At 37.5% G+C, this 18741-nt stretch overlaps 2 protein-coding genes across 3 annotated transcripts; both read left to right on the top strand.

The window, feature by feature from the left end:
- Window positions 1–254: 254 nt before the first annotated feature.
- TAAR9 (trace amine associated receptor 9) lies at window positions 255–7965 on the top strand. 2 transcript variants are annotated; one of them, XM_019663514.1, is made up of 2 exons: window positions 257–1037; window positions 7784–7965. In XM_019663514.1, the coding sequence occupies exons 1-2, from the start codon at window positions 257–259 to the stop codon at window positions 7963–7965; spliced, it is 963 nt and encodes a 320-aa protein (XP_019519059.1). The 2 variants fall into 2 exon arrangements, with proteins under 2 accessions (XP_019519058.1, XP_019519059.1); XM_019663513.1 differs by lacking the exon at window positions 7784–7965 and having other exon boundaries at window positions 255–1303.
- A 4861-nt stretch (window positions 7966–12826) lies between these two features.
- Window positions 12827–18677, top strand: LOC109393839 (trace amine-associated receptor 6). The gene is made up of 2 exons (XM_019663468.1): window positions 12827–12852; window positions 17562–18677. Exon 2 carries the CDS (start codon window positions 17640–17642, stop codon window positions 18675–18677), a length of 1038 nt encoding a protein of 345 aa, XP_019519013.1. The 5' UTR covers window positions 12827–12852; window positions 17562–17639.
- The last annotated feature ends 64 nt before the right edge of the window (window positions 18678–18741 follow it).

The following is an 18741-nucleotide window of genomic DNA, read 5'->3' as shown; positions in this document are numbered from 1 at the left end:
TGCAATTTTAATGGCTTTCAGCAACAAGTTCCCCTCTAACTATATTAAAAACTTGAGAATATATGTTTTTTGGAAAGACCAAGAGGTTATAGTTAATATACCAAAACCAAAAAAAAAAAGGTACAAAAGTTACTTTCATTTAACTAGAGACTTTTTTTTTTCTCTTCCCGAGTGTTTTAAATGGCCATCTCCTTCTTGTATTAAATTGCTGAAATAGGAAATCTGAGAACTTTACAATAAATCCAACAAGAAGGCAATGCTGAACAATATCTCCCAAGCTGAAGCTGTGGAGCTTTGCTATGAGAATGTGAATGGATCCTGTGTGAAAACTCCTTACTCGCCGGGATCTCGAGCAATTCTGTACACAGTCCTTGGTTTGGGGGCTGTACTGGCCGTGTTTGGGAACTCACTGGTCATTGTCGCCATTCTGCACTTCAAACAACTGCACACGCCTACAAACTTCCTTATTGCCTCTCTAGCCTGTGCTGACTTCTTGGTGGGAGTGACGGTGATGCCCTTTAGCACAGTGAGGTCTGTGGAGAGCTGCTGGTACTTTGGGGAGAGTTACTGTAAATTCCATACATGTTTTGATACTTCTTTCTGTTTTGCTTCTTTATTTCATTTATGCTGTATCTCTATCGATAGATATATTGCTGTGACTGATCCTCTGACCTATCCAACCAAGTTTACCGTCTCTGTGTCAGCAATATGCATTGTTCTCTCTTGGTTCTCTTCTGTCACATACAGTTTTTCTATTTTTTACACAGGGGCCAATGAAGAAGGAATTGAGGAACTAGTAGTGGCTCTCACTTGTGTAGGAGGCTGTCAGGCTCCATTGAATCAAAATTGGGTTGTGCTTTGTTTTCTTCTGTTCTTTATACCCACTGTTGCCATGGTGTTTCTATATGGTAAGATATTTTTAGTGGCTAAACATCAGGCTAGAAAGATAGAAAGTACAGCCAGCCACACTCAGTCCTCCTCAGAGAGTTACAAAGAAAGAGTAGCAAAGAGAGAGAGAAAAGCTGCTAAAACATTAGGTATTGCTATGGCAGCATTTCTTGTCTCTTGGCTACCATACATTATTGATGCTGTGATTGATGCTTATATGGATTTTATAACTCCCCCTTATGTTTATGAGATTTTAGTGTGGTGTGTTTATTATAATTCAGCAATGAATCCCTTGATATATGCTTTCTTTTACCCATGGTTCCGGAAGGCAATAAAACTTATCATAAGTGGCAAGGTCTTAAGGAGTGATTCGTCAACAATTAATTTATTTTCTGAGGAAGCAGATACAGATTAACAAAATTACTGCGGGGACTTCAAAACTAACATGGACTTAAGTTCAAGTGCAAAATTAAACATTTGGATCTAGAGAAGCAAGTGTAATCATTTGATAAGTAGGAGGATATTACATTTAGCAGTTAGTTGTTCTAAAGCACTTTTCAGTTTCATGTATTTGGGCATTGTTTTTTCAGAATTTAGTGATAGATTAATAAGATTTCCTAATTACTTTCTGTTTAGTATTTTTCTGTGGTAATTTCTAATACCTTCTCTGAATATTCTATTTGTTTCTTCAAATAATTTGAAGTTTTGTAGTCCCTCCCACTCTCGTTACCAATGTTCAGTTGTCTAAAATACAGAGAGGGAGGAAAAAAGCTCCTGACTAATTTGTATGTTAGATTATTTGGGGACAAAAACCTCCTTTAAAGCATATTTTGTTTCAGAGGTAAATATGAGATTATAAATTCTTGAAATCATTTTAAATCTAAAATGACTTTATAGAAAGCTGGAATGTGGACATTCCTAGTAATTGAAAATTGTCTGAAGAACACTGGGACTCTTGTGTTTTCTGAGCCTTAGCAATGCTTCTCTCCATTGTAGAGAGACTGTGTTCACAAAGACTATGTATAGCGATTGTGTAATTATGTGCTATATCTCACTTTTGGAGAACATAGTTTATTATGTTCAAATACGCATGTTGACAAAAGGATGGTTTCTGTACTTTTAAAAGGTATTTTGAAGTAAAGTATTTTAAAACTAAATCTATTCCAGTGCATGAACAATATATTTTTAGATATTTTCAGACTTTAAACAGATATATTCCTACACTTTAAAGTAGTTTGATCTTTAATATTAATACTACCTTTCTATGTACTTTTTATTTGCTAAAAACTGTTTGTCCGCATTATTTCAATACCTAGCACAGTGCTTTGCACTTAGTAAGTCCTAAAAGATACTTTTCAAGCAAATGAATAATTAATTGTTCTTTATTTTCACTCATTAAATAATGGTTTAGTAGTCTTACACATTTAAAAAAACTCTTTTTTATTTGGTTTTCTAAAATAGAAAATTTTTAATAAGCAAAGTTCAGGAAAAATCCAGTTTCAGTCTATTGATAAGTTTTGTCTAATCTCTCAGTAAAAATAATTGTATGTTTAATGAGAAAAAGTGCTAGAGAATTTAAACTTCCATAATATTGAGCATCCTTTCTTTCTCTTTCTTTTTTTTCCCCCAGTAATAAACATGAACAGCCTTTTAACATCAAAACTGGGTTTGTGTCAAATTTATCATTTGTTGTTAAGAGAAGAATGATAGTTTTGGATTAAATAATGAATTTTCTAGTTAAACTTTTAGAATTCAACTATTGCTGTTAAAGTCTATCATATAGTTAGAATTTTTGCCCTCCCTTCCCCCAGGACTTTTTCTATTATCTATTTAATTATTTATTGAGCTTTATGGGGAATATCCTCATGCTTTGTGATTTTTGAATAATTTCGCCAGGTTGTTTCTCTGGTTTTTAATATTTTATGCCAGTACTTACATTCATATTGGAAGGGTGGGAAGAATATTATGATTGCGTAAGATGCACTTCTTCATTCCAGACTTCTAAGCTGTTTTTACTGTTCTTTCGGTGTGTTCAAACAGATAAAGCCTTTATTTTTCCCTGCTCCAACATTGCGTGTTTTTTGCTAAATTTGACTTTTGTATTTTAATAAATACTTTGTTGTTTTTTTGTTTTTTTTTAAATGTGGGACTATAGTAGGCGATACTGCAGAGATTTACTGTGAGGATTGTAAATGGCAGGCTGATTTTGAAAACATGCCCCTTTTTTTATCTGCAAAAGCTTACACAACATCAGAGTCCAGAGTGAGGTTCGAAAGCCAGGCTATCTGGGTTTGAATCCCATCGGTGCCATCTGCTGGCTTCCACCTTGCCTAGTAACTTACCCTTTGTGCATCTTAGTTGCTTACCTATAAAATGGAAATGATAATGTGATACTCTCATTTAATTCAGTCAGCAAATAATTATTGTTCAGCAGTTCATATTTCTGGTGGGAAAGAACAAACACAAATAGGTGGATGACAGCCAGAGAGGCAAAGGAGCCCCTAGGAGATGGTAGAAAGCATAGACAGGGCAGGTGGGGATTTTGCCGGCCTCATAAATTTAGCCAAGATGAGTCATGACAGGGACCGTGTATTTTCTTATCTTTAAAATGGTCTGTGCTGCTTAGCTTGGTATTGTCCTTAGAAACTGATGAAATATTGCCCTGTGGCATTAGACTATCGAATGCTAATCTTTACAACGGCCACTTGTGTGTGTGCACTCATAAGTGTATGTGTGAATATAATAAAATATAAATATCAGCTCCTATATAATGCCAATGTCTTTTTATTTCTGAGAAGTGCTGTTGGTTTTTCTGACTGGTGTATCTCTTCCATTTTATAAAGAATTATTCTAGGTCCATTAAACTTTATGACTTGGAGATCCAAGAAAAGTCACTTTATGATGGGGAGTTAAAGACACATGATCACTTGGTGTCATGTGGTCAAGGGTTCCATTACTGCCTGGGCTCAGTAACATCAAAAAGCTGTCTTTCAAAAGGTGTTTTATCTTTCACTGTAAATAGCATGGCCTTGTTCCAGAACCCCAGAAGACTACATTGAGTTTCTTCCACTGGAGCCTTCCATCAAATCTACACTGCATCTCTTCCCACTACTAACACCTCCAGCACCACAAGGCCACTAAATTGTATGGCTGTTATGCTGCAGCCCATATCAGTTGCAGAGTCCTCTCCTGCTCTGGGCTGTATGCAAAGCTGGCAGCTATTTTTTGTCACCCAGTATATGGACCAGAGCAGAGCACAGTTCCTAAGTGTAGAATATGTTGTTTCCAGGTCCTGAAGAGCTCTGCCAGGTATTGTGCTTCCTTCTGTGCTGTAGTGGTTATGAGATGTAGCCAATTGTCTTTTACCTAGGATGGGACATGCTCAATTACTTTAATGAAGTAGAAGGCCCCTGAATCTGCATAAGGCTTATCTGCAAACTTCTAGAAAACATGTATCTTACCAAGGCTAGGAACTAGGTACCTAGAGTGCTAGGTACGACTTGTTCATCCTGCCTGATCAACATAATGTCATCAATATGATAAATCAATGTGACCTTTCATAGGATGCCCAGGTGGTCTCGACTCCCTTCTTAAAGAGATATCTGAGCAGCATCTCTCTGGGTCTGTTACAAAGACACAGTGAATAATAAAGATATCATTTTGAGGATGCTAATAAATCATGTCAAGGTAAACCAATAGATTTTGATTGAGAACATATAAAGCATTGAAAACGTTAGTCCAAATCCGATGTGCCATCAGGTTGCTATGTAAGGCAGAGTTTCCTAACCAATGGCCTAATTAATTACGTGCTGCAAATGGCTTAAAAGGATGCCCGGGGATACTAATCCATTAAGTACTCGGGGAAGTCAGACTAGGTCTGGGGTAGCCAGTGCTATTTGGCCGGTAGACTCAGGCCACAAGCAGCCTCCCTGAGTTTCTTCTAATGGTTGCCCAAACTGAACATGATCTGACAGGGAGCTTTCCAGAACCTTTTTCATAAGGACCCTAATCCCATTCTTGAGAGCCCCACCTTCATGATCTCATCATCTCCTAAAGACCCACCTCCAAATACCATCATATTGAGGATGAGGTTTTAATATACAAATTTCGAGGGGACGCAAATATTCAGTCTTTAATAACATGTTATCATGTGCAAGTATAATGAACTGAAAAAGATTTGGCAGCATCAACTCAAACCTAGATGTGAATAAATTATTTCTAAGAAGGGAATAACAGGCTCTGGTTATATTTGAGTCTTTATTTCTCCCTAAGCTAGTAGCTTTCTAAAAGCCAAAGTCCAGGGTACAATTGGAGCAAAGTCATTTTGTTTCAGCATCCTTTCACATGTGCTATGAGGTGAGCAGCCTCATCCCAGCCCCTGGCTTCAAGCAGTGAGTTGCGCATAATTTCCTGTGTGGGATGAACACTTTTAGGCCCCTTTACAGGAGTCAAAATCCCGAATTCCACTGTTGCTTCTGGACCTGGAAACCTCTAGGTCCTCATTGTCTGGGGTAGTCAACCTCATTGTCAGCTCTGCTCATGTTTGGTGTTCCTGTTTCTTTTCTTGTGCACAGAGAAGATTATCTTATTTATGAACTTTGCTGTATCTCCCCTCCTCCCTCTCTATATGCCTGCCTTTTCCGTGGAGCACAGGGATTGATGAAATAATGAACTGAGCCATCTGGACTGAAAGTCCTAATGAAATCTGCCTTATCTGAGAAGTATGCATGAAGGTGGAAGGCAAAAAGCATGTTTTATCTGACTGCATATATCTTCTAGTCTTTCCTTTTGAACTTGAGTAAGGTATTTGGTCTTAAGAGGTAAAAACTTGGAAATTTTGTTTTCCAGCTTGTCTCCTAACGAAGGGTGCTGTTCCTTCTAACTTTGCAGAGCTGGCTGTGGGCATCCATGAGAGACAGGCGCCTCCCAGAGGCAGCAGCTCACCTTCACCCATGGGTCACACTTCCCATCAGCAGCAGGTAGGTAGATGCCTGCGGTGGGCAGAATAATGGACCCCCAATTATGCCCAGAACCTGCTGATCCCCAGAACCTGTGAATATGATACTTTCCATGGCAAAAAGGATTTTTGTTGATGTGGTTAAATTAAGGATTTTGCGATGGGGAGATTGTCCTGGGTTATCCAAGTGGGCCCACGGTAATCCCAGGGATCACTAAGAGTATCAGTGTCAGAGTCAGAGAGAGCTTTGAAGATGCTATGCTGTTGGTTTTATGGATGGCAGAATAAACAATAAACTAAGGAATGTAGGTGGCCTCTAGAAATGGGAAAAGGCAGGGCACGGATTCTCCCCTAACGCCTCCAGAAAGCACGCAGCATTGTTGATGCCTTGATTTTAGTCCAATCAGAACCATTTCAAATTTCTAACCTCCAGAACTGTAAAATAATAAATTTGTGTCCCTTTAAGCCACTGAGTTAGTGGTAACTCGTTACAGCAGCAAAAGGAAACTAACACGCCATAATTCTAAGGCAGGCATCCCATGTGTGGCTGTAACACCCCTTTACCTAACAAACAGAACCAAGACATCATTAACCAATCAGCAGCACTCAGAGACTTCGCTGTCCTGATATAGGATAGGTCATAGCCTTTTGTCTTTAAAAAATATTCCCCCATATCTATTCCCTTGAACCTAATCTTCCAGAGCCTGGATCTATACTTATTTGCTTTCCTGCTTGGCAATAAAACTTTTCCTACCAGAGCTTAATCATTGGTCTCACATTCTTCATTAGTTCGTCTTTAGCATCCCAGAGTAAAATAACCAATAAATAAATTCAAACCAGAACAAGAATACCAACATGGATGCTCTCTGAATCCATGTCTCCTGCTATCTACTATGTAGCTCTTTTTCTCTTTAGAGCTGACTTCTGAAAATAGCAGCCATTGCTCATGGTCGCAGTTGCCTTCCCAGCCTAATCTCAGTGATTCCCAGGCCGCTGCAGCTTGGATTCTCTGTCCCACAGTCCACCAGAATAGGTGGAATCATGCTCATCAGTTACCTAGCTGTTAATGCCAACAAACAATCCTGTTTTTATTTAACTTGACCCACCGTCACCATTTGACACTCTTGACATGCCTTCTTTCATGAACCTGTTTCATTGCATGTTATCTGTGGGACTCCTTTTTCCTGTTCTTCTGTCTGTATTTCTGTCTACTCTTTCAGACATAACTTTGAAGCTGGTACACCTCCAGTTCCTTCCATGCTCATTGCACACACCCTAATCCAGTCACCAAATACTTGTTGAGTATCTGATACATTCTAGGCATTATGTCAGGTGCGCACCAGGCAATCACATTTACCCGTAGACCTCAGAAACACCAGTATGCTGAAGAATCCCAAATAATTATCTTGGCACAATTTCTTTCCTGAGCTGAAAATTTATAGACTGCACTACCCACTGAAGAACTCCTGTTTTATGTCCCTTCAATCAATACAGTCTAACTCATCATCTTTCCCTCCTAAACGCACTCTTTCCCTTATTTACTTTATCTTTCTTGTTGGCAAGTTGAAAACCTGGTATTGATTTCTGCCTCCATTACGCAACCTTAAACCCTACATCTTTTCAATCTTCAAATTGTGTATTTCATATTTTCAAATAATAGGGAAGCAAAGTTCCTGAATAAGAGTGGGCTGAAATCAAGTTAGGTTTGAGAATTTAAAGAGAAGATAAGATAGCATTGCCAAGAAGAATTTGGTAGATAATCAACTGAATAAATGTTTTCACGTCACACTTTTAATATCTGTTCTCCTTTTCTTCCAATGCATTTCCATTATCTTTATCCTAAATGGCAAGTCACATTTGTATTTTCAAGTCCTGAATATATTGTCAAGGAAAAAAGTCTTCATCACTTCTAAGTGGCCAAGAGAGAGAGAAAAGCAGCTAAGGTCCTGGGGGTCACAGTGGTAGTGTTTATGATTTCATGGTTACCATATACAATTGATACGTTAATTGATGCTTTTATGGGCTTCATAACTCCTGCCTATATTTTTGAGATTTGCTGTTGGTTTGCTTATTATAACTCAGCCATGAACCCTTTGATTTATGCTTTATTTTATCCTTAGTTTAGGAAAGCCATAAAAGTTATTTTAAGTGGGGAATTTTTCAAGGATAGCTCATCAACCATTAGTCTATTTTCAGAATAAATGTGAGCACTGAGTTAAGAAATTCAAGGATATTTTCAAAATTATGAATTTACAATGAAATTAAATATAAGAAACGTATAAAACCTTTCAAAATTGGGGAATTATTTTTCAAATTAGCCAGGAACAAAGTTATGGGAAGGTGCATCCATTAAACCATTGTAAAGATATTTACAATACTAAATAATTAATGATAAAATGTTTTTCCATGTTACTTGTTTCAATGCTTAACACATGCTCTTGTTTCTTCCAATTTTATTGAATTCTGAATCTCATTTTTGGTTGTGAAAACTCTAATCATCTTCTCTTTTATGCTCAATTCTCATTTATCTTCAGATAGTCTTTCTTTGTTTTTTTTTTACCACACTGTGTTGTTTTGCTAGAATCGTCATAACGTAGTACCACAGACTGGGTGGCTTAAATAACAGATATTTATTTCCTCATAATTCTAGGGGCTAGAATTCTAAGATCAGGTGTCAGCAGGAATGATTTTTTCTGAGGATTAACCCCCCTTGTCTTCTCTCTGTGTCCTTACATGGTCTTTACTCTGTATGTGTCTGTGACCTAATAAATGTAAGCACTCCTCTTATAAGAACACCAGTCATATTGAATTAGGGCTCACCCTAAAGAACTCATTTTAACTTAATTACCATTTTAAAGACCTTATCTTCAAATATCGTTACATTCTGAAGTACAGGGGGTTGGGACTTTAACATAAGAATTTTGGGGGATACGATTCAGCCTATAGTAGACACAGTTTAGGTTTGATGACACTACCCAAGGGTCTGTTTATTTGCTGCTCCTCTGCGACTATTTTCCCCTTTCCTTTTAATGCCTGTATTTTCTGTGAGCTTTGAGGGCAACAAGGAAGCCTCTTCTGCTTAATGGCTGGGCAGAATCTTGGAATGTTCACTTGTAACATCGTGGGACCAATAATTCAGCCTTGGGATCAAGTGTGAATTACAGATTGCCAGTAGTTTTGCAAGTGGAAAAATCATCAATTAACATCAGCAGTGGTCATTTCTACACCAAATATTATCACTTGAAAATAGTATGTATTTCACTTCCCCAGAATGTTCTGGAGTCAAAAATTTAATGCTAATACTGCAAAGAAATTTCTATTAAAAAGAGTATAAACAATGTGTGCTATAATTTTATATTTTTCTTCCTGAAATATTTTACACTATTGATTCAATAAAAGTTTTTTTAAAATATGTATCTAGAGTATTTTGTATAATGAAACTAAATTGTAATAGAATAGTGGTATATAAATATTTTTTTCTTTTTTCATTTTGGTTTATCTGTGGAGTGGCTTAATTAGAATGATTGAAGCATTTTTTTTCTCTCATTGGTTTTCACTGAGACTTTCCTTTGCTTTCAAACTGATGCTGAGCATTAATTATACACAATACCTGTGTCAGGAATTACTAAGGATAAAAAAATGTTATACAGTATTTTATACAGTATTTTCCTCAAGGAAAGTAATTTTGTAGGTAATATGGGCAACACATTTTAAGTTACACTATTGAGGACCAAAACAGTGTCAGAGATGCTGAGTCCTCTGTACAGAGAACTGGTTGTCATCACAAGGCTGGTACTTGGTGTTGTCATTCCTATAACACTGTCTTCTCACCCACATGTGGCCCCATGGCCTGCAGGGCTAAAAATATTATTAAAAAAGACTTTATTTTTGAGTAGAAAGACTTTTGATGGTTCTTCAAGCATGTTTGGACTTATGTAGGCAGACAGGAGTATGAACACTTTTTTTGTTTGTTTTTGTCAAGAGGGTTAATACCCAATAAATGGAGAATTGGGCTTGGCAAATTGGAAGACAATGAGGAGATCAGTAGCATAACAGTCAATAAATGAAGTTACATGTTATCACTTAAGATACTCATTAGATCAGATTAGCTGTAACAGATTTTTAAAAATGATGTGATGTTCCCTATTTTTAAATTATAGAGGACAAACATAGAAAAAAGTTAAGTGAAAGATTTGGATAATAGTCCCCTTCTACAAATGTCTCATAAAATTGCACTGTTGCTAAATTAAATTAAAAGAATAAATATGACAAAAGTTCAAAGATAAATTAAAGATTTTTGCAATTTATCCTATGGCCAGGACAAATAATCTATTGTTATAATGATAACAGAAACCTCCAATAGAATTCTAAATATGGAATTTCTTTTGAACAAGCAGTGGGTATGTAGAAGTTCACAGAGGAGAGAAAAAAAAGTAGATTAGATTCTTCTATATACTTCATGATAGTCTTTCTTTTCTTTCTTTCTTTTTTTTTTATGATAGTCTTTCCTAAGTATGACTATGTCAGATATGCTGATCATGGCTTTCTAATTAGGAAAGCATATAATACCACCACATGATAACCTCCTTGGCCATAGATGACTACAATAATTAGAGTTGGAGGCATGATTCCAGGAAAACTCATCACTATGTTGGGCTAAATCCATCATGTTATCACTCAAGATAATGTGAACTAAGACACCAGATGATGTTAATACTGAGCAATATGATGAGGGTTCCTGGATCTTGCCTACATTCTATTTCTTTAAGTTCTGATTGCTCATTGTTTCCTTCATTAATATGATAAAAATACATTTATCACCAACATTCAGCACATACCTAGAAGTGAAATTTTAGAAACATTGTTTTTAAAGTCCAGATAAAGACAAGATGGTTCGATATTACCACATTGTATGTTGTTGTTTTAGATGTATTAGTTAGTGCAGTTGTACAAGAGAAATAAATAGATACAGAAAATCCAAAATAAGGAATTAAAATATCCTTTTTTTAAATCACTATTTGCAGGTGATATGATGAAAAGCAAATTTGTCTTAAGTCTGCCACGATGCTATTGAGAACTAGTACAAGACACCAATAATACTTTCCCCAGCATAGAAACTGATTACAAACATGTATTTCTTATGCATATTTAGTTTACTTAAGATGGAAATACACTCTGTGACTTTGGATTATACCACATACTTATACAAGGAAATAATAATGAAGTTTGAAAACTTCAGTAGAGAAGTATAAACCGTTTTATAAAATGGACATTCTAGATCCTAAAATTACTGGTCCCTACTTCTCAAGCTACCAAGAACTCAAGCAGTGGTTAAATAGAAGTTTATTGAGAGAGTATACAAAAATATTATTATGTGCTGGCTGCCCCTTGTTACTATCTCCCACAGGTCAAAATTCATGTCACAGAAAGTTTATTTCTTAAAACTTCAGATTATCTTTTTTTGACCACTTCAGTAGCTTTTGAGAAAGTACATTTTCATATTGCTTGAGTCTGGCAGTGGTGGGAGATGCTAGAGTCTCTGAAAATTGGCCTTAGAGGGTGGAACTACATGGCACTAATGGATTTGGTGACCATAGTACTGGATCACTCAGAATAAGAAGTCAAGTGTGAGACAGAGAATCTGAGCATGCTGAAAAAATGATCCAATATAATAGCCCGTGGGATGAGGAAGAAATTAAAATGAAAATTAGAAAAAATTATGAAAGGAATGATGATAAGAATATGACAAAATAACAAAATAAGCTATATCAAACTAACAAAATTGTGGTATACAGGGAGGACATCTGATTTTGGCCATGATGAAATAGCTTGTACCAAACCGCCCTTTCCACTGAGAACAATCATAAAGCTCAATTGAACATATAGAGCAACTATTTGAAGCCTTGGAGGGCAAGCAATGCAGCCTGGAATTAATGGGACAAATTTATAGAGAGAAGGGAAAAACACTGAAGTGAGATGGGCCTTCTCTAGCAACTGAAAGATCAACACAAAGGAAAGGAGGCCATCTCCAGGGCCTGCTCTGCCTCTCAGAATAGCATCCATTCTGACATCTTGCAATATGGTTTTTTAGGGTTTTGAAATATCAACTCTGAATATTGACATAGAAATCAAGAGGTTACATTTTGAAGAGTGCTTTGTCACCAATAAATTTATTTTTGATCATGAAAGCTTAAATAGGGAATATTTAAAATGTGTTCTGAATTAATGAATATGTTTCATTAATTATTTACTTTCTAAGAAAGAAAGGTGATCTCTCCAAATGTATGATAAGATGGTGGGAAGTATTCTTCAAATTATTCAGGAAGAGCATGAAGACATGGAACTCTACTCATTAGATTCATCCTCCCCTGTTGCCTGGCGAGAAAGTCTGGCTTATTGACTATGTCCCTAGATTTGGGACAGTCTGAGCTGGGTGCATCACAAACATAAAGTGGCTTTCCCATGTTACCTAGTAGCACAGGGAAATTTGCTCTATCGACAAGCCTTTCCCCATTTTTTAATAACACTCGGGGCAGACCTTACTGCTTTCCATTCACTCCCCAATATTTATAAGCCCATAATGTTATTTCCCATTCAGATTAAAATTTTAAAATCACATCCAGCTTAGCACTCTTACATTTCCTACCCCAATCAGTGATATCCTAATCTAGTTCTTGGGGACTTAGTGTGGGGAAGAGTATGAATATAATTCTGCTTTTACACTCTTCCTTCCACTCTTCTTTTCCTCTTGTAACCCCATCCACCCTCCACAGCAGAGCACCAATGGAATAAGGAGAATGTTAATAATGAGAGAAAAGTTTTCTCATTCGGCCTGGTAGTGCCAAAGGCCTGATGGACAATGCCCTGCATGTGGCAGGCGATCAAATGTAGTCCCTGTCATGACGTACATGTGTGAGTCATTTGGGAGAGCCTGCCCACTGTCCAGTTCCCTGATGTGGGTGAGCCACTCCGGATGACCTCTTTCACTTTCTCTTTAGAGTCTGTCTGTGAGTAGAAACTTTACAAGCTTTTGCTTCTGGGGTCCCTTTGTCCAGGGGACCATACCTTTGAACAATATATTGGGAAGATGATTCAAGCTTGATTCGCTCTTTAGATCTGTTGGTTTAATCATCTCACTGACCTGCCCTGTGTTTACATTGAGCAGAGGCAAGTGGACTTAGAGGAGGTGGCTGGGAGGAGAATTGGGCTGGCAGGGAGAGAAGCCCCTACTGTCACTGCTTCAAGTGGCAAAGATGCATGAGTTCCATGTGGGTACTAGACTCACGGAAGCCAGAGAGGCTTGGCCCTTCTGGCAGGTCTCCCAGTTCAGGACGCACAGTGTCTGTGACACATCCCAGGGCTGGAGGAGGATGTTGGAAACATCAGATAGTACTAATCACAGCAAGATCAGGAACTTGGGAATGGAAATGCCTCCTGCTGGGCAGTCTGAAGCACCAGATGGGCACTGCATGACAGGGGCATTATGGGAGGGCTCACTACACAGAGGTCATGAACACCAAGTGAAGGTTCCAAGGAGACCAAATTGGGTGTCAAATTATGCTGTTCCTTTTCTTCTACTCTCTCCTCCCTGTGAAATAGAGAGAAAAGGAGGGTGGGATAAGGAATGAACAAATCAGACACGCCTCTTCCCTACAAGCAGGCTTTTTAAGCCTAGATCCCACTAGCCCAGGGCACAGGGAGGACAAGGATACTCAATTAGATATAGAGTGTAGTTTTAAACTGGAATGGACCAGAATGAAAATCTTTAACACTCAGAGTGACTGGATAACTATGAGGTCTGCCTGAGATCTCATGGAGGGATGAGGAAGGAAGAATTGTTAGAGCTCATTTGGAGAATGTGATAGGCGATAATATAACATTGTATTGTTTCCCATGCAACTCAAAGTATTCCATAAATGGCTAACACACATTTCTAAAAATAGTTATTAAACACAAAAAAATTATGTAAGAATCCAGTTGATTATTGACTCAGTTATACACTAACTTAAAGAAATGCTGAAACTCTTATTAGATATATAATTAATATATTGATTGTATATTATCAATATTAACCACTGTTCATTTACAGTTTAAAACTTTGACCCTGCTTTGTGTTTGCTTACCTCTAGCTCTAATCAAAAGAGACAAGGGTACAAAACTTTCTCACCCTTTCCTCTCATTAACAAACTTCTGAAATTGGGCCCTGGCAAGACCACAGAGATCATTAACACATGTTTTTCCCACCTCTGTCATTATGAGAACTGTGTCACACTCTCAGCCATTCGGGAGATGGCTTATTTAATGGTTTATTTATTTTATTTTAGAAATGTCTTAGAAAAGTTCAAAGCCTGCAAGCTATGAGAGTGAAAACTTCGATGATACAACCAGTTTACCTCCAAGGTTTGCCCCTGGTGCTAGAATCATAACCCCCTGAAAAACATGATCACTGCTTAATCTTGATCTTTATCTGATGCAAATGCATTTACTCAAGATGGTCTTATGAGCAAGATAGGAAGAGTCATACATGTGAAAGATTTCTAGAGGTCTTACTAAGAGCTTCCAATTTACATACCCTCTCAGCTCGAGGCTAGTTTCTCTTCATAGAATAACCTCAAACAGTATAAAATAATGTAGAGTCCACTAATAAGTTTCAATGGTATAGCAAAAAAAGTAGAAAAGTGCAGGACAATCCTTTTCGTAGTGGACATTGATATTGCTTTCTCTGTATAGTTGGTTTTTTGCACATCTGTGTCCATTAGAAGAGGCTACACTATCTCAGACATTTGTAATTGACCAGAGAGTGCTCTGGTTTGTTTTGAGGGGCACTAAAGGCTTACCTGTGAAAATATCACCTTTGCTACTAATGAGTCAGGACTGTGGTTCCTAGAAAATTTGGGTTTCAGAAATAATAAAATTGGTTAAAAAGTTTGGGACACTAACAGATAATTGCCAAATATTAACTTTTACCAAATAAGAGTGGATAGAAAATTGGAAGATATCTAGCTTTTTGTTTTATAAACTAATTTATGGAGATCCACGGTTTGTTCAGATTCATCCTGGAAAATCTTCATGCCCCCACCTCACTCCCACTTCCGTACCACAGCTTGGCTTTCATCTCTGTCTTTCTCTGTCTCTCTTTGTTGCTGGCATAATATTCTATGTGCATTGTTTCTGTCTGCTAACAAAGGTCTGAAAACCCAAGGTATTTTTTTACTCATTTTCCATTTCTTCTTTTTGGTGTATATCATATTATAATTTAAAAATACGGAAGCACCATTTTTGTCTTACCCTGTTTTTTAGAACCCTTTTGTCTACACCTTCTTGTCTAGGTCCTTATTTCACTATCACAAACTATTGTCTTTCACCTTTGTAATACTTTTCAAAACTTATATTCACATAACCATTTCTCTGTTTACTTGTTAAAGGCTTCCCCACCCCTCAAGGCTGTAAACTCCATGAGGATAGAGATCATATTTGTTTGGTTCATTACTTTGCACCCAGCTCTTGACACTCAATAAATGTGTATTAAACAGATGAATTAATTAATGAATACAGCTCAGAATAATGGAGGGACATATAAAGTTATTTCTTTACCAAAAGTGGCAAGTATTATGTGATATTATTTTATTGCCTAGAATAATTGTTCTCAATGGAACAGGCCACTGAGGCATTTGCTCCCCAGAAGACATTTGTCAACATCTAGTGACACTTTTGGTTTTCAATGTTGGGGGGAACTGTACTGGCATCTACTGGCATCTAGTAGTGGGGATGCTGCTAAAAACTCTTCAATGTACACAGACCCCCACATCAAAGAGTTATCTGAACTCAAACGTCCATAGTGCTGAAGCTGAGAAAGCCTGGCATAGGCCTTTGTCTATATACGAGTGACTGACATTGCTTTACAAAATTCGACTCTCAGGAAATATTAGGAGGAATCTAAAAGGTTATTGGGTTAAGAGTATTACTTTTCTTGATTAGGAATCAGCTGGCCAGGTGGATTAATAACAATACCTATGGCACTTTATAACTTGAAAAGCAAGCTCACAGAGATCTGCAAGGTCAGCTCTGCACTGGTGAGAGTCCTGAACCCTTCTTTGGAAAGGCTGAACAAGGCTTTTCCTTGTCTGCAGTGTTCCAACATTCCGGGCATGGGAAATTACCAAGGAATGTGTTCCCATTTTACAACTTTGTGCTCATTATTCCTTTTGACTTCTTCTAGTATTGGGAACAGGAAGTTCTTTTTTTAAAAATTTATTTTATTTATTTATTTTTATTTTTTTAAATTAAAGTTTATTGGGGTGACTATTGTTAGTAAAGTTACATAGATTTCAGTGGTACAATTCTGTAATACCTCATCTATATATCATATTGTGTATTCACCACCCAGAGTCAGCTCTCTTTCCATCACCATATATTTGGTCTCTTTTACCCCCATCAACCACCTCTCTGCCCCCCATTCTCTGGTAAACTAACCTATTGTCTGTGTCTAAGAGTTTTTGTTTCTTCATTTGTTTGTCTTGTTCCTTTGTTGTTTTCAGTTTTATTGGGTTGTCAAAAAGTCGTGACACATTTTTGCAACGAAAAACATAGAAAAAATATGTCACGACTTTTCTGACAACCCAATGTATCCCACATATCAGTGAAGTCATATGGGTCTCGACATTTTCTGTCTGACTTATTTTGCTTAGCATTATAATCTCGAGATCCATCCATGTTGTCACAAATGACACTATTTTATCTTTTCAGATGGCAGAATAGTGTTCCATTGTGTATATATACCTATTACCTGGAACCACAAACAAATGTGCAGTCAGATGGTGCGATGTCCATTTCTCATAGTCATGAAGAGAACTTGCAAATATTCTTCCAGTGAAAATATCTTGAGAGGAGAACAGATCTATTTTCTACCAGAACCTTAAAAACGCTAGTGTATTTAAATATCATGTTGTTTTTTAAGACTTTGGTGTAATGTATTTCATCAATCTCAAGTTGTCCTCAATGTATGTTATCTTTTCTGTTTGTTGGTAACTACCGCAGATGCAAAAAATGATTCTTGACAGGAAAGAAAAAGCTAAGTACTGACTCTCACTGTTTGCACCCTATTGTATCTCTAACAAAAACCCAGTAAGGAGACCATGTCAGGATTGAGAATAGAGGAAAGGTTCAAGTCTAGGGAGAAAGAAACTTTGGCCCAAGAAATCTAACAGCTAACCCAATTTGATGTAAAGAGTTGTTTTGTAGAATAACTTTCTTAATCACTGTTGAAAATAATCTTCTAAGTTCACACCTTGTACTATAGGGATTCCATCTGGGGATTTTCCCATTAATGGCATTTATTTCTGTGGAAGCACTGCTTGCTTTAGGCAGGAATGCAGGTCAGACAGCATAGAAATAAACAGGAGTTGATCCTTCAGCCTTATAATTACTTCCCATATCAGTGCTTCTTGCAAAGAGAAACTCTGAAGGTAAAAATAAATATATATATTTAATTAAAAGGGAATTTTATCAAATTAAGAGAACCAACCATTAGTTGTTAAAATTAACCTCCCACCCCTCCAGCCCCCCCCCAGTAATCTTGTACAATATAATTTTTGTTGAACTGCATTTTGTTATAGAAAACATTTGAGATTTATAATAAATAATAGAAAAATTTAAAAAATTAGTAATATCGGATAATTTCCTCAGGCATCCTGGTGTATTTATGTTTTTCCCCCAGGAGTACTGAGAATTAGAATCTTATATTTCTTGAGATAATCAAGAAGGACAGCATTCTTCAAATGTAAAGAGCAGCATCATGAGCGGCAACTCGTCCCCCTCTGCATCTGCGCAGCTCTGCTACGAGAACGTGACCGGGTCCTGTGTGAAAACTCCCTACTCGCCCGGACCCCGCCTGATTCTCTACACAGTGTTTGCCTTTGGGGCTGTGCTGGCCGTGTTTGGAAACCTCCTGGTGATGATATCAATCCTTCATTTCAAGCAGCTGCACTCTCCCACCAATTTCCTCATCGCCTCCCTGGCCTGCGCTGACTTTCTGGTGGGGGTGACCGTGATGCCCTTCAGCATGGTCAGGTCGGTGGAGAGCTGCTGGTACTTTGGGCGAAGCTTCTGTGTTTTTCACTCGTGCTGTGATGTGGCATTTTGTTACTCTTCTCTCTTCCATTTGTGCTTCATCTCCATCGACAGGTACTTTGCTGTTACTGACCCTCTGGTCTATCCGACCAAGTTCACGGTGTCTGTGTCAGGGATATGCATCGGCGTTTCCTGGGTCCTGCCCCTTGTGTACAGTGGCACCGTGTTCTATACAGGTGTCAATGACGATGGGCTAGAGGAATTATCTAGTGCCCTCAACTGTATAGGGGGTTGTCAAATTGTTGTAAATCAAGACTGGGTGTTGATAGATTTTCTATCCTTTTTTCTACCTACCCTTGTTATGATAATTCTCTATAGTAATATTTTTCTTGTGGCTAGACAACAAGCTAAAAAGATTGAAACTATCGGTGGTAAAACAGGATCATCATCAACCAGTTATAAATCTAGAGTGGCCAAGAGAGAGAGAAAAGCAGCTAAAACCCTGGGTATCACAGTGATAGCATTTTTGATTTCATGGTTACCTTATAGTATTGACTCATTAATTGATGCTTTTATGGGCTTCATAACACCTGCCTATATTTATGAGATTTTTTGTTGGTGTGGTTATTACAACTCAGCCATAAACCCTTTGATTTATGCTTTATTTTACCCCTGGTTTAGGAAAGCCATAAAAGTTATTGTGAGTGGTCAGGTTTTCAAGGACAATTCATCAACTGTGAATGTGTTCTCTGAACAAACGTAAGCAATTGGATTGAGGAAGTTGAAGATATCTTTACATTTTGCAAATGAAATGAGTTTTTTTGAAA

This window comes from Hipposideros armiger, unplaced genomic scaffold (assembly GCF_001890085.2).
Source record: "Hipposideros armiger isolate ML-2016 unplaced genomic scaffold, ASM189008v1 scaffold_391, whole genome shotgun sequence".
Taxonomy (NCBI): domain Eukaryota; kingdom Metazoa; phylum Chordata; class Mammalia; order Chiroptera; family Hipposideridae; genus Hipposideros; species Hipposideros armiger.
This window is presented reverse-complemented; position numbering and strand designations above follow the sequence as displayed.